Source organism: Natrix helvetica (genome assembly GCF_964273705.1).
Source record: "Natrix helvetica genome assembly, chromosome: Z".
Lineage (NCBI taxonomy): Eukaryota > Metazoa > Chordata > Lepidosauria > Squamata > Natricidae > Natrix > Natrix helvetica.
In genome coordinates this window covers 20,143,563-20,169,368 of record NC_138554.1, presented here as the reverse complement: position 1 = coordinate 20,169,368, position 25,806 = coordinate 20,143,563, and the positions used below count along the sequence as shown (strand labels likewise).

Here is a 25,806-nt window from a genome sequence, read left to right as displayed (position 1 = left end):
CCAATCTGGATCGGTTCCCAGGATCAAAGGTTTAGTTTTTAAATTTGTGCTGGAGCCCATCCTCAGGGAGCTTATTTATGTTAGACATTCTGTTAAAAGTTCCCTGAGGATGGGCTCCAGCATGAGTCCGAAAGCTTGGAAGATTAAACATCTGACCCCAGTAACCAACCCAGATTGGATCCTGCAACATGAGCCTCGGACACACATATTTGCCTTCATCCCTATTTTTCCCCACCAAAATAACTCTGTGAGATAGATTCCGTTACAAAAAACACAAACAAATTTTTTGAATGTCGCCCAGTGAGTTTTCATGGATTAAGGGGGATTTGAGCAGGTTCTTCTCCACCATCACGACACCAGCCTGATGGTTTAAATGTTAGGATAAGGATACAATTGGAGCTGGTAAAAAAAAAAATCACCGGAAAATACATACACTTTAACGGAGTTTTCTTCCTTTACTCTCAATTTTGATCCATCAGACTCATCTGTAGCTATGAAAAAAAAAATTATATATAGAGATGTGAAGTCATAATTCAAGTTTTTCAACTAAACTAAACGGATAGTCAGGCGACTACATTTCCCAGAGATCTCTAAAAGAAGAAGGCGCGACACTTAAATGAAGCCGGGTTTGCAATTTGGCCTTGTTCTCTGGTTCCCCCCGCTGGACGAAAGCAGCGTCTATCGTCGCTGCCAACAGGAGACGCTTTTATGGCTACATTTCTGAATTAAAGACGTGGCGAAGTGTCTCTTTAGGGGAAGGAAACTGCATTGCTTGGCTATATTTTCACTACTTCTGGGTTCCCAACTCAAATTTAGGCAGGAAAGACGCGGACTGTCGTCTTCATCACTTCTGCAAAAGGTTTTTTTCTTCTTCTTTTCTTCCTGTGTTTCACGATTCTTTGGGAAACCGACATTTAACGTGTAAAGCTTTCACGGTCTTTAGGGCGTGGAGGAAGCTGTTGCATGCAATAGATATCAATGCATTTTATTGTGCATTTATTTACATGTTTCCTTCCAAGTCTTATTAAAATTCAGTGGGTCTTCAAGGTAAATAGATTTAAAATGCCTGGATGAAACCTTTAGAGACGCGTCATTAATGTTTTTTATTTAAATGAAGTTCTCAAGGTAGCAGCAGCACTTAAGACTTATATACCGCTTTATGGTGCTTTACAACCCTCTCTAAGTAGTTCACTGAGTCCGCATATTTGAAAGATGAGGCATCTTCCCACCACATTGGGGTTCGGGAGGGTAATTAGAACCCGAGTTTTCACAAAAATGTGCTTCTTGGCAGAGGATGTGTGTGTTCAGAAACCAGATGCTGAAAATGCCTGTTTGTGTTGAATTTGTGTTGTAATTGTCACATTGACCCCTTGTTTGCGCACTTCCAAAAGATTGAGATCTTTTAGGGACTGGCTAAAGTACAACTTATAGCAGTTTTCGAATGGTATGACCAATGGTGAAGGATGCAGCAACATAACCGCATGCTGTTCAATTTCAGCAACTTTAAAATATGTGGATTTCAACTCCCAGAATTCTCCAGCCAGGTTAGGGACTTCTGGGAGTTGAAGTCCACACATCTTAAGATTGCTGAGATTTAGAAACACTGATCTATTTACTTTCCACTTCTCCTTCCCTGTTATAAAAAAATGGGTGCAACCACGAACATACCATTTATATAATTAAATAGATAGAAAATTATCCAATTAAAGTTTTGTGGGTGCATTGACCACAGGTGGGAAGATTTTAGCTTTTATTTCTTTATTTGAGTTATATGGCCACCCATCTCTAACTCTATGCCTAACAATATTAAAAAGTAAATAAAAACAAATGCATAGACACATGCACATTATATATGAGGGTATGGGTGTGTGTGTGTGTGCGTGTGTGCGTGCGTGCGTGTGTGTGTGTACATTTATGCAAACTTTCCAGATTGCTTGAGAGATTAGCCTCTTTTTTGGAGAGGATCTTTAAAACTATTGCCTTGCATGATCTAATTCAGGGGTCCTCAAACTTGGCATCTTTAAGAATTGTGGACTTAACTCCCACAAATCTTAAAGTTGCCAAGTTTGAAGACCTCTGATCTAGTTAGACGATGATCACATTTTTTTCTGAGTTATAGTGGCACTTGATTAAGGCTGCATATTTTTAAAAGTTCAGGCCCAGTCATGACTGACTTGGAAATTCAGACGCTTTGCACGGAAAGTTATGGCTCTCGATCAGCTCGGAGTTACCAGGCCCTCCCTAATGGAAAGCTAAGCTCTGTGGCAGAAGCCTCTGAAGCCTGGCACTTTCGTTCACTCCATCATATCTTCATGGTAAGTAAGCTGTTCTGGTTTTAAAAAAAGGTTTAGAGCAGAGGTTCACAACCGTGGCAACTTTAAGAAACACGGACCTGAACTTCCATGCTGGCTGGGGAATTGTGGGAGTTGAAGTCCACCCATCTTTAAAGTTGCCAAGGTTTGGAAACCTTAAGTTTAAGGTTTAGAGAGCTGCTTGACAATGAGGGATGCACGAAAGATGATTGACTTAATTAGAAATAGATATAGCAGATCTGATCCTCTCCAGCCATACTTCTAATAATTTTCTCATTATGTCCCCAAAGAATCTTACAATTTCACAACTTTTTTGTAGAGGTCTCCGAGTGGCAGTTATGGCTTTCAGGAGTCCCAGGTTCTCAGGTTACACAACTGGGATTCAAATAATTATTTTAAGATCTTGGTGAATATGGCCACGGGTCCCCCCCCTCCCCCCCAAAAAAATCTAATAAATGGATGCTGATCAGCTGAGACACACTTTCCTCTCGGACTTTCATTGGCTGTAGGATTTGACGGGACCCTTTCTGGGCCAATGGCAAGTGAGCCAGAGGTATTTTGGTCAAGCAGAAGAAATTAATCAGTGCAGCGCTTCATTGGGGAAGAGAATGTATATCAATTGTCTGAATAATACTATATTCAGACAATTGCTAAGCAGGGAGTTGGACTAGAAGACCTTCAAGGTCCCTTCCAAGTCTGTTATTCTATTCTATTCTATTCTATTCTATTCTATTCTATTCTATTCTAATGCAAGCAGATTGACAAAATTGAGAGGGGATCCATGGGCAGAAATTGGGTGGGTCAGAAGGAAGAAGATGCTCACACTTTCTCTTTCCTGCAGTCCATCTTCCTGCCCCAAGGTTATCCTGAAAGTGTGAGCACGGACTACCTCGCCTACCAGTTCTGGGACACCATCCAGGTGAGGGAGAGGCTCATTCTGAGGGGCAGGGCTGCTCTCTTTCCATGAAGCTCAAACCTTCCTTCCCTTCTCACCCAGTAAGGCAGCTTCTTTGTTTTGCTATCTGTAGAAGAGCACGTTTTTGAACAGAAGGCTTATTTTGACTGAATCTTTGGAGGGTGGGTGGGTTTTGGGGGTTTGTGAGCTAAGAGGAACCCAGGTGATGAAGGTAGAACAAGAAGCAATGGTGGAAACTAATCAAGGAGAGAAGCAACTTAGAACTGAGGAGAAATTTCCTGACAATTAGAACAATTAACCAGTGGAACAGCTTGCCTCCAGAAGTTGTGAATGCCCCAACAGTGGAAGTCTTTAAGAAGATGTTGGATAGCCATTTGTCTGAAACGGTATAGGGCCATGATGGTGAACTTATGGCACATGCCACAGGTGGCACGCGGAGCCATTTGTCAGGGCACGTGAGGCGCTGCCCTGTCAGCTGGCCAGCGCGCATGTGCGCACTGGCCAGCTGAGTTCACTTTATTTTAAAGCCATTTTTTGCCCTCCCCAGGCTCCAGAGCCTTTATCGTTTTGACTGCTCCGGAGGCTTCAGGGAAGCCTCTTGAAGGTCCCTGAAGCCTTCGGAGCGCTTAAAACGACCTCTGAGCAAACCGGAAGTGACTTCCGATTTGCTCGGAGGGTCGTTTTGACTGCTTCGGAAGCTTCAGGGAAGCCACCTGAAGGTCCCTGAAGCCTCCGGAGGGCTTCCGGTGGGGGCGGGGGGCAGGGGGGGCTGTTTTTTGCCTTCCCCATGCTCCTATAAAGCCTGCGGAGCCTGGGAAGGGTGAAAAAAACATTGCAAAAATGGGGGGGGGGATTCGCACCTGTAGTGTGGGCATGAAAACGGTGTGTGTGTGTGTCACGCATTGCATTATGGGTGCGGCACGCCTGCACATGACCCCCCCCTGCGCTCCCCCCACTTATGGCACGCTAGCCAAAAAAAGTTCGCCATCGCTGGACTAGAAGATCCCTTTCAACTCTGTTATTATGGGGATGGAACTGGACCTTGAGGATTCCTTATCTTGTTCCAACTGTTGCCCTTTCTCTCTTCCTCTTCCTCATCCCTATATCAACCTGCAGGCCTTCGCAAGCAGCATCACAGGGACACTGGCCACCCAGGCAGTGCTGAAGGGGGTGGGGGTCGGGGATGAGACCTCCACCGTCGCAGCTGCCACTGTCACTTGGATTCTGAAAGGTGGGACTTGCTTGGATTTCTCTGGGCCTTTCCTTCACCAGCTTCCTCATTCGTATTCTGGTACTACTTCCATTGACAAGTCCTATTTCTTGTGCCACCAGATTCCCTGGAGAACTTCATCTCTTTGTCTCTCCTAATCCTCACTTAATGTAATAGACTCCCAAGGCTGTAGCTGTCCTGACCTAGGCTTCCCCAAATAAGCACAATGCAGATTCCTGGTCCCGACAAAAAACCCTTTTACTTAACGAATGTGAATCCCTCTCATTCACATTCAGCAAAGGCCTGGTAAACAGTCAAAGGTGAATTTATGGCCACAGGCCTTATCTAGCTTGAAAAGATGCCATGTAAATATTTTCCAAATGAAGGGCTGTGCAAGGTAATATTTGGCACAGAGTCTCTGAGATTCACGGACAGATCTTCACATTCCTGAAATGAATGAGTGAACAAATTGTTTCCTGAAAAAGCCCACTCACTCCTCTTTTATTTCCTATGGGAGGGGCCAGTCACTGTCCACCTGTGGCTTTACTCCCAAGTCGACCCTGATTTCTTAGCTGTTTTTTTTCTTCTGGCAGCTCTGTGCATGCACACACTGGGAACAGGCTCCAGCTGTTCCTCTGCCTCACTACTGTCTAGCTCTGAAGGCAACTGAGCACTGTCAGATGGCCCTGGCCCCATCTCTGCTTCTGATGCAGAGCCGTCGTCTAGCCTTCCTCAGCCTCCAGGACTGACCCCTGTGCCTCCCCAACCTCCTCACTGTCCGACTCTGCTGCTAGCTCTGCTGGTCTCTGGTGGGCCACAACAAACAGTAGCAGATTAATCACTCTTCTTCCTTGATACACAAAATTAGTGTAGTAGGTTCTCCAATATTTATCATGGTTTATTTTAATTCTTGTTTACTTTTGAGCAGGCCAACCTAGCCTAAGTCCTAAGCATTGCTTTACAAACAACTATGTTCACATAAAACACTAAACCCTGAATATTACTTTACAAACAACTGCCTGGTTTGCATCATTGTTAAATCAAAATTCATATTTCATTATGAAGCAGTCAACTTGTGAATCCAGCTTGAATTTGGGGAAGATCATTGAAATAGTAAATAGTTAATCATCCACGAATGTTAAATTCAGAAGCTAGTTATTGCATGATTTGCCTGTCAGGCAACTAAAACACAAATGATTTATTTATTAAATTTATCTGCCATCCATCTCACTTTTGAAGCAACTCTGGGGTTATTGTGCCATTTACATGATGATTAATTTATTGTGATTTAAAGTTGAATAAATGTGCTGGGAATGATGGCTGATTAGATCTCAATTCCTTCAAATAATTGTTCCTTAAGTTTGAGCAAGCATACAACAAAGTTGTGGTGTATAAACAATTAAACTGCTTGCATAGAATCTTATTTTAGTTGGGCCTGGAGTCCTGAAGCCATGTTGGTCTCAGTTTAAGCCCCTCCTACTTTCTTCTCCTCTAGATCTACTAGCCGTGGTCTCAAACTTTCTCAGAATTCTCTCTTCATGTTACTTTTGCATTTTCTTACTCTACCCTGAGTTGCCATGCAAACCATGTCTCTTCTGTGACAGATGGGACAGGAATGTTGGGCCGAATCGCTTTCGCTTGGAGCAAGGGGTGAGTCCTTCTCTCCTCACCTTGGATGGGGCTATTCATGTTTCATTTATTGCCTACTTTTTCCCTTAAGAACTCAAAATGGCATCTATGAATTATGCATCCTCCCACAGTAGATGCCTTACCACACCACGGCCACTCTCCACAACCAACTCTCTACAACCAACTCTCCACAGCCAACAGTCCACGGCCAACTGTCCACAGCCAACTCTCCATGGCCAACTCTCCATAGCCAACTCTCCATGGCTACCTTGCCATAGTCAACTGTCCACAGCCAACTCTCCATGGCTACCTTGCCATAATCAACTGTCCACAGCCAACTCTCCATGGCTACCTTGCCATAGTTAACTGTCCACAGCCAACTCTCCATGGCTACCTTGCCATAGTCAACTGTCCACAGCCAACTCTCCATGGCCAACTCTCCACAGCCAACTCTCCATGGCTACCTTGCCATAATTAACTGTCCACAGCCAACTCTCCATGGCTACCTTGCCATAGTCAACTGTCCACCGCCAACTCTCCATGGCTACCTTGCCATAGTCAACTGTCCACAGCCAACTCTCCATGGCTACCTTGCCATAGTCAACTGTCCACAGCCAACTCTCCAAGGCTACCTTGCCATAGTCAACTGTCCACAGCCAACTCTCCAAGGCTACCTTGCCATAGTCAACTGTCCACAGCCAACTCTCCAAGGCTACCTTGCCATAGTCAACTGTCCACAGCCAACTCTCCATGGCTACCTTGCCATAGTCAACTGTCCACAGCCAACTCTCCAAGGCTACCTTGCCATAGTCAACTGTCCACAGCCAACTCTCCATGGCTACCTTGCCATAATCAACTGTCCACAGCCAACTCTCCATGGCTACCTTGCCATAGTCAACTGTCCACAGCCAACTCTCCATGGCCAACTCTCCACAGCCAACTCTCCATGGCTACCTTGCCATAATTAACTGTCCGCAGCCAACTCTCCATGGCTACCTTGCCATAGTCAACTGTCCACAGCCAACTCTCCATGGCTACCTTGCCATAGTCAACTGTCCACAGCCAACTCTCCATGGCTACCTTGCCATAGTCAACTGTCCACAGCCAACTCTCCATGGCTACCTTGCCATAGTCAACTGTCCACAGCCAACTCTCCATGGCCAACTCTCCACAGCCAACTCTCCATGGCTACCTTGCCATAATTAACTGTCCGCAGCCAACTCTCCATGGCTACCTTGCCATAGTCAACTGTCCACAGCCAACTCTCCATGGCTACCTTGCCATAGTCAACTGTCCACAGCCAACTCTCCACGGCCAACTCTCCACAGCCAACTCTCCATGGCTACCTTGCCATAATTAACTGTCCGCAGCCAACTCTCCATGGCTACCTTGCCATAGTCAACTGTCCACAGCCAACTCTCCATGGCTACCTTGCCATAGTCAACTGTCCACAGCCAACTCTCCATGGCCAACTCTCCACAGCCAACTCTCCATGGCTACCTTGCCATAATTAACTGTCCGCAGCCAACTCTCCATGGCTACCTTGCCATAGTCAACTGTCCACAGCCAACTCTCCATGGCTACCTTGCCATAGTCAACTGTCCACAGCCAACTCTCCATGGCTACCTTGCCATAGTCAACTGTCCACAGCCAACTCTCCATGGCCAACTCTTCACAACCAACTCTCCACAACCACTCTCCACAGCCAACTCTCCACAGCCAACTCTCCATGGCCAACTCTCCACAGCCAACTCTCCACAGCCAACTTGCCACGGCCAACTCGCCACAGGACAATGGCTAACTTGCTGTGGGACAACTTGCTGGAGAACAAAAGTTGCACTAATATCAAAGAAATGGTGGAATAGAATAATTAAAGAAAGGATGCAAAGGAAGGGACAAAATGAAATGTGAATGACAAAAATTGAGATAATGTTTTATTTATTTTAAATAATTAAATTGAACTGTTAAATTGCTCCGTGGTGAGTTGGCTTTGGTGAGTTGGTCATAGCGAATTGTCCCATTCCATCCTGGGAAGTGGGCTGAGAGCTAGTGATGGGCCTAAATCAACCCAGGAAGTTTGAAAGATAAGTAGGGATGTGAATCTGTGATGCTAGTCCTCACCTGAACTTGATCTTTAAACCCCATTACTTCCTTGCTTGTTTTCTCTCTTTTTTCCAGGAGCAAACTGGATTGCGATGCTAAGCAATGGAGGTAAAGAGTGATAAGGCCCTTCCTTCAGTTTTGACTCCCAATTAATAGATGTCATGCCCAGTCTTAGGTACACATTCATACATTATCACAGCCGGGCATTGTACCCAAAAGGTACGCTTGGGGTGGGCTGATTTATTTCTAACCTTAACGGAGTGGCTTTTTCAATACCACCGTTTAGACTCTTTGCCGATGTGCTCAACGATGTGGCCATCTTCATGGAGATCGTGGCACCAGCTTTCCCAGCATGCTTTACTCTCATTGTCTGCACTAGTGGCTTTTTCAAGGTAAAAGAGCAAGAGAGTGCAGAGAAGGGGAGAGGGCCATACAGGTAGTCCTCGACGTACAACCACAACTGTGCCCAAAATTTATGTTGCTAAGTGAGACATCTGTGAAGTTAGTTTTGCCTCATTTTACGACTTTTCTTGTCATAGTTATTCATAGTGAATCACCGCAGTTGTTAATGTAATAGCCTGATTGTTAAATGAATCTGCCTATCTACTTGTTAGAACAGGGGTGTCCAAACTTGGGAACTTTAAGACTTGTGGACTTCAACTCCTAGAATTCCCCAGCCAGCCATGCTGGCTGGGGAATTCTGGGAGTTGAAGTCCACAAGTCTTAAAGTTCTCAAGTTTGGACACCCCTGTGTTAGAAAGTCACATAGAATAGAATGGAGTGGAGTGGAGTGGAATGGAATGGAATAGAATTCTTTATTGGCCAAGTGTGATTGGATAGACAGGAATTTGTCTTAGTGTCTATGCTCTCAGTGTACATAAAAAGACAAGATACATTGATCAAGAATCATAAGGTACAGCACAATGATAGTCATAGGGTACAAATAAGCAATCAGGAAACGATCAGTATCAATATCAAGTGTAAGGATACAAACAACAAAGGTACAATCATGCAGTCATAAGTGGGAGAAGATGGGTGATAGGAACGATGAGAGGACTAATAGTAATAGTAATGCAGCTTTAGTCAATGCTTTGACAGTGGTGAGGGAATTATTTGTTTAGCAGAGTGATGGCATTCAGGGAAAAAACTGTCTTTGTGTCTAGTTGTTCTGGTGTGCAGTGCTCTATAGTGTTGTTTTGAGGGCAGAAGTTGAAACAGTTTATGTCCAAGTTGCGAGGGGCCTGTAAATATTTTCACGGGCCTCTTTTTGACTCGTGCAGTGTACAGGTCCTCAATGGTAAGCAGATTGGCAGTAATTGTTTTTTCTGCAGTTCTAGTTATCCATTGAAGTCCATGTCTGTCTTGTTGGGTTGCAGAGCCAAACCAGACAGTTACAGAGGTGCAGATGAGAGACTCAATAATTCCTCTGTAGAACAAAATCAGCAGCTCCTTGGGCAGTTTGACCTTCCTGAGTTGGCGCAGAAAAAACATTCTTTATTGTGCTTTTTTGATGATGTTTTTGATGCTAGGTGTCCATTTTAGGTCTTGAGATATGATAGAACCTAGAAATTTGAAGGTCTCTACTGTTGAGACTGTGCTGTCTAGTATTGCAAGAGGTGGTAGTATGGGAGCGTGACACCAGGACACTGTACCTCATAAATATGAACCAATTGCCAAGCATCCGAATTTTGATTACGTGACCAAAGATCATAAGTGTGAAAAACGGTCACAAGTCACCTTTTTCAGTGCTGTTGTAACTTTGAACAGTCTTCCAATGAACTATTGTAAGTCGAGGACTACCTTGTATTAAAGTGGAGTGAAAGCAACATACTGAGGTCTCTGAAATGGGGAGACCAAACCTGGTGGGATGGTTTCAACCGTGTTTCTCTTCTGTTCTGTTCCCTTCTGTCTTCTCTTGGTGTCAGTGCATTGTGGGTGTAGCTGGGGGAGCCACCCGTGCAGCTCTCACCATGCACCAAGCCCGCCGGGACAACATGGCCGATGTATCAGCCAAAGATGGAAGCCAGGTGAGATGTGGGGTCAAAGAGGCAACACCCGGCCCATGGCTTGGCCAAGTGGAGATCAGGAAGGACCTCTAGTCTAAACCAACTTCCTTCTAACCTTTCCCCATCTTTCTCCCATCATGTAGGAGACCTTAGTGAACTTAGCTGGCCTAGTCTTCAGCCTTTTCCTGATTCCTCTTGTAGCGGACAATCTTTCGTGAGTTAAATGCTGTTTTTTCATTCTCTCTCCCTCCCTGTGTATGTATTCCAGGCTGGTTGTGAAGGAATACAAAGATTAAAGGAATAGAATGGCGAGGGAGGGGAAGAGGAGAGATGGGAAAAATAAAATTAGGAATGAGAAACCTCCTTCTCCTTCTCTTTCCTTCAGCCTCACCTATGCCTTCTATGCTCTCTTCACCATCCTCCATCTCTATGCCAACTATCAAGCAGTGCGGGCAGTTTGCATGGAGACCCTTAACCGTGCCCGGCTCCAGCTGGTCCTGCAGCATTACTTGAAGCGGGAAGAAGTTCCTAGTCCTGCTGTCATCAATCCTCAGGAGCCCCTTCTGCTAGGTATCTGAGGTCTTGTGATCCCAGGCATCTTAAGGCACCATGTCCAATGTATTGACGATATGAACTACATTAGTGATGGACTGGTTTTAAAAAATGGTTATCGGTAGCTGGGTGTGTCATTTTCCAGTTCCCAGGAGTGCAAGAGATATTATGAGGAAGGGAGGCTTACCTCAATTGGATTTTAGTGAGAAAGAATAGATTTGTTCAGGTTCTCATTTGCCAATAGGCCAATGGAGCAATTCAAATGAGAATCATGGATAGGAATTTGCCAACTAATGGAATACAGGGTAGGATCACCAGCTGTGAGCTGCAAGAACCACTCGGTGGCAGCAAAGCTGCCACCTAGAGTCCTTTCAATAGGAGATAAGTATAAGTATAATCTTTATTGTCATTGTACTTGAATACAACGAAATTGGGAAAATCATCATCTTCATTTAACGACCCCATAATCCCTTGTGGGATTGAATCCTGGCAACTGAATGGAGCTAGCAGAGTGTTTTAATGGCCGGAAGCCCTTCCTGTCACCATTGCGGAGTTATGTTCAGCAGATATATTCTCAGTGTGCCCAGAGAGAGAAATATCTGCCTCTACCTAGGAACGAACACAGATATTTCTATCTCTGGGCACACTGAGAATATATCTGCTGAACATAACTCCACATTGGCGACAGGAATTAATAAATAAAATATGAGGGTTTTTGTGCTGCCGTCTAGTGGTCATCAGACATTCTGCAGCCATGGTTGATAAATCCAAAATGTTCTACTTTTTGATGGAAACCATGAAAGTTCTGTAAAAGGTTTTCTGGGCACATGTGAGTAGCAATTTTGATAGTGTGAGAAGTAAGAATTATTCCTGTAAAAGTTAGAGCAATGGTAATGCCATATTTAGCCTCCAAGTAACCTAAGAACACTTTACTGGAATGTTAAGTTACACATTGTGTAAGAATGTTCTCTGTAGTTAAAATAACAAGATTGTTTTGCACATTCTGGTTAATGATAGTTGGCAGGTCAGAAGAAAATAGTTGGCTGGTCACAGAAGATAGCTGGCAGGTCAAGCTGTCTAGTTATCATGCTAAAAGTAATAATGCTGACTACAGTAGCAGCTGTTAAACAGGTTGTAGAATATGCCAGAAGGGATGGAAGTTACGGGAACAGGACATTTACGTAACCAGAATTTAGCCAATAGGATGAGTAGGCAACAACAAGGCTGAGCTTCTGAAAATGTATATACCGTATTTTTCGGATTATAAGACACACCATGATTTTGAAGAGGTAAATTTAAAAAAAAACGTTTTTTCACTCTGCAGGCCTCCCAAACCCTCTGCATTCCTTGTTTTTTGCACACAAAAAAGGGGGGGGGCACACACAGAGCTTTGGGAGGCTTGTAGAGTGCTCCTGGGGGCTGGGGGGTGGGTGGGAAATGAGGAAAAACAGCCAAGGTTTTTGCTCATTTTTGCCCTCCCCAGCCCCCAAGAACACTTTGCAAGCCTCCCAAACCCACTGCATGGCCATTTTTGCAAAGTGGACGGGGTTACGGGAGGCCAAAAATGCTGTGTTCAGTGTATAAGACACACCCAGATTTTCACCCTCTTTTTTTTGGGGGGGGGGAAGGTGTGTCTTATACTGCGAAAAATATGGTAAGTATCATGTATTTCTATGGAAGATGTCCTCCTTGGCTCTGCCATTTGAGCATGGAAAGTCCCTTTTGCAAAAGCTCAATAAAGCTCTATTATTGTTCAGCTGTCTCCTGGTAATTTCATACCTAAAGGGTTAACCTCTAAGTCAGTGTTTCTTAAACTTGGTGACTTTAAGTCTTGTGGACTTCAACTCCCAGAATCCCCCAGCCAGCATAGCTGGCTGGGAAATTCTGGGAGTTGAAGTCCACAGGACTTAAAGTCACCGAGTTTGAGAAACACTGCTCTAAGTGTTAATTTCACAGGTAGGGATGGAGTTCATGCTCCACCACATAGCCAAGGCTTCCATCAAACGTTTGGTCAGCATTATTTGAACCAAGGGCGGTGACTCATACCAATTTTTCAATGTAGGGTTTCGGCAGCAGCTCAAGATAACTCTTGGAGCTCCTCTTCATACAGTGACCTCCAGGTGAGTTTCCTCCCGTATTCTGAGGAAGCTGAATGCATGATTTAGCCTTTTAAAGTTGAGCTTTGATTTGAGGTGTGAAAAATATAGCAAACGGAGCATATTTTACGGGGATTTTAAAATGCTAAGAAACATGTGTACTCTAACTGGCACTGAAAATGCAAACTTCTTTTTTCTCAGTGCTAAAAATATTCTTTGGGAAACTGACAAGAGGGTCTCTTCCCAACTTCAAAGCATCCTTCTTTAACTTTTGTTACTCCTATGTTTTTTCTCCCATCCCCATCAGTGTTGCTGACTTCCAGAAAGCTCTTGAAGGCAACACTTCAAATCACCTAATATTCTTCAACCAACCAGCAGGTGGGTATGTGATCATAATGTAGGAAAGGTTGCAAAGTTAACCGACTGCAAGCCCTTAAAGAACAACTTTTTGGCATGGAGGACAGGTGTGGCATGGCGGATAGTCCTGAGCTGGGATAAGGGAGACCTGAGATGAAACGTCCCTTAGGCAGTTTACTCGACTTTGGGCCAATCAACATTTCTTAGTCCAAGCAACCTCGTGGAATGGTTGAATGGAAATGGGTGAAATTCAGCAGGTTCTGAAGATCCAGCAGTGGAAATTTTCAGTAGTTTGGGGAACTGGCATATACCACCTCTGGCAGGCCCCTGAGTGGGGTGAGAATGGAGATTTTGCAGTATCCTTCCCCTGGAGTGGGGTGGGAATGGGGATTTTGCAGTATCCTTTCCCTGGAGTGGGGAGGGAATAGCGATTTTGCAGTATCCTTCCCCTGTAGTGGGGTGGGAATGGGGATTTTGCAATATCCTTTCCCTGGAGTGGGGAGAGAATGGGAATTTTGCAGTATCATCCCGCTGGATTGGGGAGGGAATGGAGATTTTACAGTATCCTTTCCCTGGAGTGAGGTGGGAATGGGGATTTTGCAGTATCCTTGCCCTGGAGTGGGGAGAGAATGGGGATTTTGCAATATCCTTTCCCTAGAGTGGGGAGGGAATGGGGAATTTGCAGTATCCTTTCCTGGAGGGTGGGAATGGGGATTTTGCAATATCCTTTTCCTGGAGTGGGGAGGGAATGGGGATTTTGCAGTATCCTTGCCCTGGAGTGGGGAGAGAATGGGAAATTTGCAGTATCCTTTCCCTGGAGTGGGGAGGGAATGGGGATTTTGCAGTATCCTTTCCCTGCCATGCCTACCAAGCCATGGACACAGAACCTCTAGTAAAAAAAAATTGAATTTCACCATTGAGTGGAAACTTTTGAATTTACCTTTGTTAGGATATTTAAATTTCGTAGCTGGAGCAGTAGGGTTGTGCAATGAGCCAGAACACACAGTTGTGATTGATTGGTTGAAGATTGATGACTCCTGCGTGAAGCAATCTGCACTATGATTAGTTGCTTTGGATGTGTTGGGGGAAATTTATATATTGGACCCTGTCTATCTATTGACCTCTGTCCTCCTCTGTAGGGGTGATCTCTATCCTACTCCATCGGCAAGCCGACAGTGTAGATGTGATTAAAGCCTACACACACGCCCTTCTTTTAGAGGTCTTACTGCATCAAGATGTGGAAACCTGTACCTTGGAAAGAGGCTCCCTCCTGAGGTTGCAACATCAGTTATGTAAAGGTGATGACCTGGGAAGTGAATGTGGAGGAAGAAACGAACTGGGACTGGGGGTAGAGGGGCAATCTAGAGGACTCATTATAACTTGGTGGGATTGGAAATTAACCTCGCAGATTCCTTTTCTGGCATGTGTCATTAGAAGGGACTGAAAAGAACATCTCTTTTTTTGATCCTGATTGTCAGTTAGGATGGGTAGCCCTTTTAGTCCAGCACATTAGACATAGTCCTCGACATACGACCGTAATGGAACCTGGAGCATTCTACTGTGCTGTGTAATAGAATAATAGAAGAGAACAGAGATGGCTAACCTTTTTGCCATCGGTTGCCAAAAGCGGGGGGAACGCAGCGGATTCATATGCGGGTGTACCTACACCTATAATTCTATGCGTGTGACACACACACACACACAAACCCATGCATGTGTGCGCGACCCCCACCCTCCTCCACTTTTTGCATGCGATGGGCCAGTTTTTCACCCTCCCCAGCCTCCAGATGTTTTCCTGAAGTCTCCGGAGAGTGAAAAACGGACCAATGTACAAACCGGAAAGTTGTTCCCAAACTTCCGGTTTGCGCTTTGGGTTATTTTTCGCCCCCCGGAGGCTTCAGGGAAGTCTCCAGAGGGCAAAAACCGGGCTAAAATGAAGGCCAGCGTGCACATATGCGCTGGAGTTGATAGGGCAACGCCTCGCATGACCTAACAAATGGCTCTGTGTGCCACCCGTAGCACGCGTGCTGCCATCTAGTGCTCATAAGGAATAGAATAACTTTATTGTCACTTTGAATGTACACTAATTGGCATACATGAAAATGAAATCTCGTTGCCTACGGCTCTCAAAGGGTTACCACCTCCCAATATATACCACATAAACAGGACACAATCAATAAATACAAAATTATGCACATACCCGCGTATATTATATGACACAGAGAAATAGTCTAGTAAGGCTAGACCAATGATGGCAGATCTTTTTTGGCTGCCATGCCAAAATTGGGGGGGGGGGGGACAGAGGGGGTTTGTGCGCCGGTGTGCCACACCCATAATGCTCTGCGTGTGACGCCCTCTGGCATGTATGCGCGCAACCAACGAACACCCCCCCCTGCTTTTGCCATGTTTTTTTCGCCCCCCCCCCCAGGCTCCAGAGACTTTTCTGAACTCCCGGTTTGCTGTAGGACCGGTTTCTCGCACTCTGGAGGCTTCAGCCTCCGGAGGGCGAAAAACAGCCTCAAAAGAAGACCGAAGCATGCTCATGCGTGCTGGCCAGCTGGCAGGGCAACGCCTCGCGTGCCCTGACAAATGGCTTCACATGCCATAGGTTCGCCATCACGGGGCTAGATTACACAATAGGCTGTGTTAGCGAAGCAGAACACGTTGTTTTGTCGCTCAGCCATGTGATGTGATTCTGGAAGCAGCTGCCATCTTCCCAGCTATTAGAATTTCATGCGGATGCTGGGAACATGGTGGCCACTTCCTGAATCACACCAAAAGGCCACACACACAATGAAGCCATCTGTTCCAGCATTGTAGAAAGCACCAGATCTGCTCCAATCATCCACCTCACCAAGTATCATCTATGATAGGGGCCTCCAACCTTGGCAAGTTTAAGGCTTGCAAAGCTGGCTGAGGAACTCTGGGAGTTGGAGTCCACAAGTCTTAACATTGTCAAGGTTGGAGACCCTTGATCTATGAAGAGCATCCTCCCTTTTCTCCCTGCCCCAAAGCCTTTGGGGTAGCCTGATGTAGATTCTTCTTCCCTAGGCCCCAACCTTCCTTGAAACAGGTCTACCGGAGAGCAGGTGTGTCTGTTGGAAGGAATATATTTGACCTGAGGGAAGTGGTTTCATTTGCAAGCTCCTTCTCAGCTGATTAGATATGAGGAAGGCAGGTGAAAACATCTCACTTGCAGAAGACTGTAGGGAAATATGCGGAAGCATCTGCAGTGGGCCATACTGTGCATCTAGCACTATTTACAGGTGGTTGTTGCTTAATGGCCACTCAAAGTTACAGCAGACACCCCCCCCCCAATGTTCCAGGTTCCATTACGGTCGTTTGTCGAGGACTACCTGTAATATGCTAGAATAACCCCCCCGAAAAGCTACTGAGTCAATCCCAAAGTAATGGCCCCTATAGCACCCTGGTAGTCGTTCACCAAGGGATGTGATGGCTCAGTGGCTAAGATGCTGAGCTTGTCAATCAGAAAGGTCAGCAGTTCGGCGGTTCGAATCCCTAGCACCGCGTAACAGAGGGAGCTCCCATTACTTGTCCCAGCTTCTGCCAACCTAGCAGTTTGAAAGCATGTAAAAATGCAAGTAGAAAAATAGGGACCACCTTTGATGGGACGGTAACAGCATTCCTGTTACCTGTTGACTTACAACCATCCATTTAGGACTTTTGAAGTTATAACAGCACTGAAAAAAGTGACGTATGTTTTTCAGACTTATAACCATTGCAGCATTCCTATGGTCACATGATCAAAATTTGAATGCTTGGCAACTGGCTCATATTTATGATGGTGGCAGTGTCCTGCGGTCATGTGATTACTTTTTGAGACCTTCTGACATGCAAAGTCAATGGGGAAGCCAAATTCACTTAACAGCTGTGTTACTAACTTAACAGCTGCAGTGATTCGCTTAACAACTGTGGCAAGAAAGATCGTAAAATGGGGCAAAACTCACCTAACTACTGTCTTGCTTAGCAATACAAATGCTGGGCTGAGTTATGGCCATAAGGTGAGGACTAGCTTATAAATCTCCTGCTTGTGTTCTCATTCTCTCTCCTGCAGCATTTGGAAAAAGTTGTACCGTTTCTGGCAACCTAAATTGTACCTTGTTTATGGAATAATTTCCTTTGCATTTATACTTCCAGGGACTCGAGGAGAATAACTCTGCTTCACTTCCATTTTCCAAAGGTTTTCCCCGCTTTCTCTCTTTCATATCTGGCATAAATATGCTGTGCATGAAGCTCTTCCTCATGTCTTGTCTTCCTTTTTCTGCTTTTCAGAATCCAATAAAGAGGATCCCAGGATACATTCTGAAATGCATCAGTTCTTAGACAGGATCTTCCCGAAATTCCTGGCAGGTGTGTGGTGGAAATTTAGAAACTGAGTTTAGTTTAAATCCTGCACTTAGCACCATGAAAATTGTGAAGCCCGTCTACGGCAGAGGTGGTATTTAGCAGGTTCTGACCAGTTCTGGAGAACTGGTAGCGGAAATTTTGAGTAGTTTGGAGATCCGGTAAATACCATCTCTGACTGGCCCTTTTATTCTCTGCCTCCTAAGTCTCAGCTAATCAGGAGGAAATTGGGATTTTGCATTATCCTTCCCCTGCCAGACCACCACGCCACACCCACCACGCCAAGCCCACCAAGCCACACCCACAGAATCGGTAGAATTTTTTTTTAAATCTGACCACTGATCTATGCTTTTAAAACCTTTTTGCATGTTTGGTTGTACAATTCAGTCAGGCTTGGTATTGTATTGATGGCCAGGGAGCACACATATTGGGGAGGGGGCTGAGGGTCTCAAGAGGATAGGATCATGTTCATGTGGATGGAACCATCATTGGTGGGAATATTTTTTTGGGGGGGGAGGGACTTTTGCTCTTTAATTGTGATAATGCCTGTTCTAGTACCTCTCATGCGTCTTCCACCTCAAAATAGCGGGAAATGAAGCCATCAGCTTCTCAGAGGTTGTGTAATATCTTACACAACCTCTGAGGTCCCGCTGCCACCTCCACCCCCCAAATGCTGACTAAAAGGGAAAGACTTAGATTTTTTTTCCCTCAGCTTTGGCCACTTGAAGTTGTGTGGACTTCAACCCAGTGGTGGGTTTCCATTTTTTTTTTACTACTGATTCACTTGTGTGCGCGTGCATTTGCATGCACAGGTGGGTGGAGCATCTGGGCAGGTGGGTGGAGCCTCCCACCGCCACTACTACCACCATTTTGCCCGATCAGGGCCGAACCAGGAGCAACCCGCCTCTGCTTTAACCCCCATATCACCAAAGCACATTGCCGCTGATTGCCACCCAAAAACGCAACACACAGAGGCCAAAAACGGTGCGTGCAGAGGTCTAAAATGCAATAAGCAGAAGGCGAAAATGCAAAGTGTGGAGGCGGCGATCAGCAACGATGTGCTCTGGCGATCTGCACAGCCTTGAAAGGGGCTCAAACAGAGCGTTCAGAGGCCGAAAATGCAAGGCACAGAGGCCAAAAACGCAAGCCACGGAGGGGGTGATAGTCTGTGGGAATCCCTGTGGCCTGGAATAGGTCTAAAATGCGACACGTGGAGGGTGGAGGCCGTCGGGTAGGCAGGGCTATGTTCGATGTATAAGACACACCCAAATTTTCACCCTCGTTTAGGGGGGGGGGAAGTGTGTCTGTGTTGATTCACTTAATGACCATAGCCAGAAACTTCAAACTCCCATTGTAACTAGAATGCAATTACATGGTTTTTCAGTTTACAATCTAATTGCTTAGCAACAGGGTTGTTGGTCCCTATTGCAGTGGGTGAGGACTAGTGTAGTTTTGAATTTCTAGTGCTGTTTTGCATCCCTTGCACTTTGACCCGAAAGGTATAAACCAAGGTGAGGGTGCAATGTTTATAGATACACCCAATCCTTTCTGTTCACTTTGGATTCCCCTATTCTTCCAAGGACTGGCAGCCGCCGGATGGATAACGGATCGGAACCTTCTGGGCCCTGAGGAGTGGCGGATGGAATGGCTCAGTGCTGAGAAGAAAATGCTCTGATTCTGGCAGATTTTTTTAATGCCAAGAACCTGATTTATTCAATCCTAGAAAAAGAGGGTATCCTGGTTTCCTTGGAGTTGTCTTTTACAAAGGCAGCAGGTGATTTCCTTAATTGTAAAATAAAGACGAGGCGCTGACAACATGAGACCTCACTTTTTTCCAATTACTATTTTTTAAAAATATGATGAAGTGTTTAAGTATTTTGCCTTTGGGGATAAAGCTAATATATACCTTCAGAGCAGCACTGCAAGACTTAACAGATGTGCGCTTAATTGTACAGGTAATCCTCATTCCCTTTCACAGTTGGGAAAGACAACCTGGTCATTAATTGAAGTGGCTGTTAAATGAATTGCAGCTCTGTTTATGGTCTTACTTCAGCTTTCCTTTGCTTTACAGACCTGCGAAGGTTATAAATGCGAGGTTCGGTTGCAAAGTTATTTTTGCATCATTATCGTAACTGCGAATGGTCATTGTCTGAGGCAGTCGCTAAACGAAGATTACCAGGGTGTGCCTTGTTCAGTATGGGGTGGTGGTGGTTTCCTCTCTTTGTTTACATAGATTTTTAACTCCCAAATTTGATTTTCTACCTCAAAGGGAAATATGTCAACTTTTACATCTGCTCCAGAGGTGGGTTCCTATCGGTTTGGACTGGTTCCAAATATATTTTCTTGTTTTTGTCTCTCTTTTCCAAAGGTTTGAAAGGGATGGGATGGAATACAAAGCATTGTGGTAGAATAGAATAAGTGGGTGCCCCTCCGCATGGCTAGTGAGGAATAAAAAGGCATCTGGTGCCTTATACATATTGCAATCCTGGAATAAATTCAACAGCTCTTTATGAGGAAGAGAACATGACAGGTGCATAAGGTTGGGGAGCATAAATATTTGTGAAGGACATTCAGGCAAACATACCATGATAAACATGCAGTCTGGAGAATTATAGATAAATCATAATTTGAGGTAGTTTAGGTCAGGGGTCCCCAACTCCTGGTCCGTGGACTGGCATTGGGCTGTGGCATACCAGAAACCGGGTCGCACAAACGAGTGAAGCCCCATTTGCGGGATGCAGGCAGCACACGAAACAACACTCCTCCGGTCTGCGGAAAACCTTTCTCCATGGAACTGGTTTCTGGTGGCCAAAAGATTGGGGGCCACTGGTTTATGTGACCAGTTGTGAAATTACAAGTAAGAAAATGTTTGTAGGTGAAGGAATAGCAGAGCCTGGCAGGTGGAGTCAAAAGAGGAATCAGCCTAGAGTTGTTATATAGTCACCAATAGACTGAGTCTAACTCAGTGGTTCTTGGCCTGTGGGCCGGGACCCCTTTGGGGGGTCGAACGACCCTTTCACAGGGGTCCCCTAAGACCATTGGAAAACACATATGTTTGAAAAAATACGGAAAACATAAAATAATTTTATGGTTGGGGGTCACCACAACATGAGGAACTGTATTAAAGGGTCGCGGCATTAGGAAAGTTAACTCCCCTTGAATTCCATTAGCTGCTGGGGTTCTAACAGATGCCCTAATTAAATCATGAGCCTCGAGCCTTATCTGCCGTCAAAATAGTGCTAACCATTAGTTGACTAGATTCCTATACCTGGGCACAACCAATATATCAGTTTAATTGGAACTTAGCATGTGGCCTTGGTGCTTCCTGCTTGACATCTAAGACTCTGACAACAGAATGTTCCAAGTCATCGGGACCCTTAAGAAGGACAAGTTTCTCCCTAACTCCAGCTGTCAATAGTTTTGAGTGGCATTTCTTTTTCATGATGTCATATAACTTAAGATGGTCTTCCAAAGTTAGTTACGATGAGATTTGGTGAATGTTGACTTGGGTGACACAGTTAGATTTTCAGTGATTTGGATGATGGCAAATGGCCCAGGTGAGTCCCTCCTTGTGCCCTCTTTTTGCTCCTGTTGTTCTCTGGGTTAACCTGATGGGTGGATGGGATGCAGCTGGAGGGGCTGGTGAGCAACATATTCTGTTGAGCGGTTGAGGACCGTCAGGCATAGAAGGCCCACATGAAGATGGCCAGGGCCATCATGATCACAGCATTAATGTTGACCACTTGCTTCCAGAGGGTGTGCTCTGTGATCCCTGCCAGATCCTGGAGATCCTTGTCCTTCTCTTCTGGGTTGAGTTCTGGCTCCTTTGGGCGGCCAGAATTCATCCCACAAAACCAGGCCAGGCCTTGGCATAATCGGCCACAGGAAGTCCTTGTTTTAGAATCTGCATGGGGAGGGAAGAGGCATCTGAAGTTAGGGTTCTTCAAAACATTGCGATGGTTGTGAAATTGTGACAAGGGCAAACTGAAAAGGAAAGTCTCTCTCTCTCTCTCTCTCTCTCTCTCTCTCTCTCTCTCTCCCTCCCTCCCTCCCTCCCTCTCTCTCTCTCTCTCTCTCTCTCTCTCACACACACACACACACTGAGAAAATTTGATGATTTGGGGACACCCTAGAATTGTCTGGATGTAGGTTTTTATAAAGTCTGTGTCTTGTTTCCCAAATAATATCCTGTAAGAACTGATGTGGTGTAGTGTTTAAGGGGTTGGACTAGCATTGAGGGGGATCCAGATTCAGGTTCACCTTGGCTAGATGATTTTGGACCAGTCATTCTTTCTCACTACCTCAAAGGAAAAAGGAGTCCTATTTTATTCATTTAATTTTTATCCTGCCTCTATTACTTTATAAGAAGGTACTTTTAAAAGTAATCAAAGTATTTTATAAGTATTTCAATATGGCAATAATAATAGTCCCTCTCCCCCATAACAACAACTACCCTGTGAGGTGGGTTGGTCTGAGAAAGAGATTGGCCAAGGTCACCCAACCAGCTTTCATGCCTAAGGTGGAACTAGAACTCACAGTCTCCTGGTGATTGGCCAAAGTCACCCAGCTGGCTTTCATGCCTAAGGTGGAACTAGAACTCACAGTCTCCTGGTGATTGGCCAAGGTCACCCAACCAGCTTTCATGCCTAAGGTGGAACTAGAACTCACAGTCTCCTGGTGATTGGCCAAAGTCACCCAGCTGGCTTTCATGCCTAAGGTGGAACTAGAACTCACAGTCTCCTGGTGATTGGCCAAAGTCACCCAGCTGGCTTTCATGCCTAAGGTGGAACTAGAACTCACAGTCTCCTGGTGATTGGCCAAGGTCACCCAACCAGCTTTCATGCCTAAGGTGGAACTAGAACTCACAGTCTCCTGGTGATTGGCCAAAGTCACCCAGCTGGCTTTCATGCCTAAGGTGGAACTAGAACTCACAGTCTCCTGGTGATTGGCCAAGGTCACCCAACCAGCTTTCATGCCTAAGGTGGAACTAGAACTCACAGTCTCCTGGTGATTGGCCAAAGTCACCCAGCTGGCTTTCATGCCTAAGGTGGAACTAGAACTCACAGTCTCCTGGTGATTGGCCAAGGTCACCCAACCGGCTTTCATGCCTAAGGTGGAACTAGAACTCACAGTCTCCTGGTGATTGGCCAAGGTCACCCAACCGGCTTTCATGCCTAAGGTGGAACTAGAACTCACAGTCTCCTGGTGATTGGCCAAAGTCACCCAGCTGGCTTTCATGCCTAAGGTGGAACTAGAACTCACAGTCTCCTGGTGATTGGCCAAAGTCACCCAGCTGGCTTTCATGCCTAGGGCACAACTAGAATCCATCGTCTCCTGGTTTCTAGGCCATTACTTTAACCCCTACACCAAATGGCTCTGCTTTTGAGCTCCCAAATGAAGGGAAGCTATAAATCAAATAAATACATAGCACAACATCCTCTCACCGTCTACTTCTAGGACCAGCTCTGGTCTTCCATTCCCTGTGGCTGCATTCTCTGCTTGCTGCCGCCGCCGTTTTGCTTCCTCCTCCTCCTCTTCCGTATCCAGATCGACCCGTGTCTCTTTGCTGTGCCTGAGGCTGAATACCAGGCGATGCAGCTGGGTTGGCAGAATGTAAGTTTTAAGATGCACAAACAGTAAAACAGAATGTCTGGGTGGGGAAGGAAGGGGTTTCTGGAGAACTGTTGCCCAACTCAGCAGCAAACTGGGAAAGGTTAGCTTGGCCGTAAAGGAGAAATGAGTGCATTCGATTGTCAGGTGATCAACTTCTGAGTGAGGGAGGTGAAGTGATTCCAGGTCTATTCCCTGGAATCTCCTTGGTGTCACCCTCTCTGATTTTCTTTGGAATCCCTGTCAATTGTAAATTATTCAATTGCCAAGCAAAAGTTTTGTGGACCAGCTTAGGGCCCCGAAAGAACGAGAAAACTGGGTTCAATCAGAAGATGAGAAATGGGTGAGTGGGAAGAGGTAGCAGATGGACTATTGAAGATTAGAGAAATATTGGGAGTAGGGAGGGAAAGAGGAAACCCCCTCCCACCAGAAATTAAAAGCCAATTCAGGCTTGGTTAAAAATGTAATAAATTGGGGGGGGGGGAGAGATGGAGAGGGAGAGATGGATGGATGGATGGAATACATACTACGTACTTATATCCATACCAACAAACATCATATATTAATGTATTGTTCCAAGCTATGGTTTATCACACGAAATAGGAGAACCTTGACTCTTGCAGATTTCTTAGTCCTCTTTTATCTTTAATATACGAAAGAGGGGGCCTTTCTAGGCCACGGCATCTATGATTTGGAGGTCTGACATGGAAGAGCTTTAAGCGGGAGCACAACTCTTAGAACGCTATTTGTTTAGCGGCCATTCAGAGTTACAATAGAAGGCACTGAAGAAAGTGACATGATCGCCATTTGCAACCTTTGACAAGCAAAGTCAATGGGAGAAGCCAGATTCGGTTAACAACCACACAATCCACTTAACAACTGCAGTGAATCACTTAGCAACCATGACAAAAAAGAAAGGTTGCAAAATCGGGCATGAGTTCCTGAACTCATTGCCTTGCTTAGCAATGGAAATGTTGGTGCCCATTGTGGTCATATGTTGAGGACTACCCGTATTCCAATGCATTGGCATTATTTCCCTCACCCCCCCACCCCCACCCCAAGTTTCCCCTGTACGTACGTGTTTATCAGGAATCGGTGAGGTGCAGAGTGACACCCCCACTGCAATGGCAACTGTAGCCAGGAATAGGATAATGGCGAAGTAAAGGTAATGGACCCCGCAGATCAGGCGAGGGCATTTGCTTGGGAAGAGACAGCTCCCTGTCCCATAGACGAATTCTGGGATCATTCGGGCCATGCCTATGGCCAGTCCTCCCATCATGCCCCAGAATGCACCCTGAAGAGGAACATGGAAGATGAGGAGCAAACAAGAAGGAGCTTTCACATTGTATCAGTGACACGTTGATCCTATTCGGGGGCCCTTCCCTGTTCCCTAAAACTGAGAGACCATTGCAAATCTGGGGAAAGCATAATTGTTAAAAAGTGTCAAATAAAGAAAAATATTTTTAGCTCAGGGTTCCAAGTGACACCCTCAACAAAAGAAAACTCCGACGCTTAAGTTCCTCAAAGTTCTATTTTATTAGAGATGCCATATTGGCACCTCTGGGGAAACCTGAATCTGAAAGCTTCCAGGTTTTCCCCACCCAAGTGAAAGTTCAAGACTCTGGCCAGCACCTACATGTCCATCACATGTGGCCCAATCAAGCACCATCCAAGCCAGGAGTTGCCTCCCAGTCAGTGACGTGCGGTGAGGTTTATGACTGGTGAGGCTGGTGACGTCATCAGGAAGGCGGGGAATGGGACCACGTGTGCAGGAGGCTGAGGCAGCCTCAGCCTCCTGCACACGTGGTCCCATTCCCCACCTTCCTGAGTCAACATGAAGGGGACTGTGGAGCGTGAGCCGCGGGATCGCGGAGTGCGAGCTGCAGTCCCCTTCATGTTGACTCAGGAAGGTGGGGAATGGGACCACGTGTGCAGGAGGCTGAGGCTGCCTCAACCTCCTGCACACGTGGTCCCATTCCCCGCCTTCCTGAGTCAACATGAAGGGGACCGCGGAGCGCGAGCCACGGGACCATGGAGCGCACTCCTCCTGCACACGTGGTCCCATTCCCCGTCTTCCTGAGTCAACATGAAGGGGACCGTGGAGCGCAAGCCGGCAGGGCGTGCTCCACGGTCTCCATGTTGACTCAGGAAGGCGGGGAATGGGACCACGTGTGCCTTTTCCCTTTTATTTTTCTTTTCATGATGAGAGCGGTGAGGCTCTGCCTCCCCTGACCGCACGTCCCTGCTCCCAGTCATCTCATCACAGCTGCAGGGCCGGTCCACCTTAACTTTCTGAGAAAGAATGTTGTTATGGCTACATGTCACCCACACTCTGTATAATCCCCCCTCCCTACAGTAGGAAATGTGGCAGGCCTGAAATCCAAAAGGTAAAAGATGGCTTCCAGGTCTGACACAGGGGTGAAATGAAGGGTTCTTTGTGCTCTCTGAGCTTGCTTGTTTTCTTTCAGACGTTTCATTACCCTAACTAGGTAATATTATCAGTACTAACATGAAGGACCCCTCAGTTGGAAGTATGTGTGACACACAGATGTCTTTCACCTGTATTTCTCCATGCTACTAGACCAATGTTTTCCCATCTCCAAGGCTGTGTATCATGAACCTGTTGTCTTCAACCCAACTCCTGATGACT

General features: G+C 45.8%; 2 protein-coding genes across 5 annotated transcripts in view; one reads left to right on the top strand and one right to left on the bottom strand.

The window, feature by feature from the left end:
* Positions 1 to 671: 671 nt before the first annotated feature.
* On the top strand, positions 672 to 19,363 carry RUSF1 (RUS family member 1). Of its 4 annotated transcripts, none has more exons than XM_081933213.1 (15): positions 672 to 859; positions 2,158 to 2,315; positions 3,154 to 3,231; positions 4,345 to 4,459; positions 6,043 to 6,088; positions 8,246 to 8,278; positions 8,457 to 8,562; positions 10,096 to 10,197; positions 10,320 to 10,390; positions 10,562 to 10,746; positions 12,791 to 12,848; positions 13,132 to 13,202; positions 14,321 to 14,479; positions 17,475 to 17,552; positions 19,127 to 19,363. In XM_081933213.1, exons 2-15 carry the CDS (start codon positions 2,166 to 2,168, stop codon positions 19,219 to 19,221), a joined length of 1,347 nt encoding a protein of 448 aa, XP_081789339.1. In that variant the 5' UTR covers positions 672 to 859; positions 2,158 to 2,165; the 3' UTR covers positions 19,222 to 19,363. The 4 variants fall into 4 exon arrangements, with proteins under 4 accessions (XP_081789339.1, XP_081789338.1, XP_081789341.1 ...); XM_081933212.1 differs by having other exon boundaries at positions 2,153 to 2,315; XM_081933215.1 differs by lacking the exon at positions 3,154 to 3,231 and having other exon boundaries at positions 2,153 to 2,315.
* Positions 19,364 to 21,223: 1,860 nt separating this feature from the next.
* The window catches only part of SLC5A2 (solute carrier family 5 member 2), a gene marked incomplete at both ends in the record, with an annotated part of 31,276 nt that continues 26,693 nt past the window's right edge, over positions 21,224 to 25,806 (bottom strand). The window contains 3 exons of the mRNA XM_081969988.1: positions 21,224 to 21,450; positions 22,991 to 23,144; positions 24,235 to 24,450. Coding sequence (XP_081826114.1) covers positions 21,224 to 21,450; positions 22,991 to 23,144; positions 24,235 to 24,450 — 597 coding nt within the window. The remainder of the gene's footprint in view (positions 21,451 to 22,990; positions 23,145 to 24,234; positions 24,451 to 25,806) is intronic.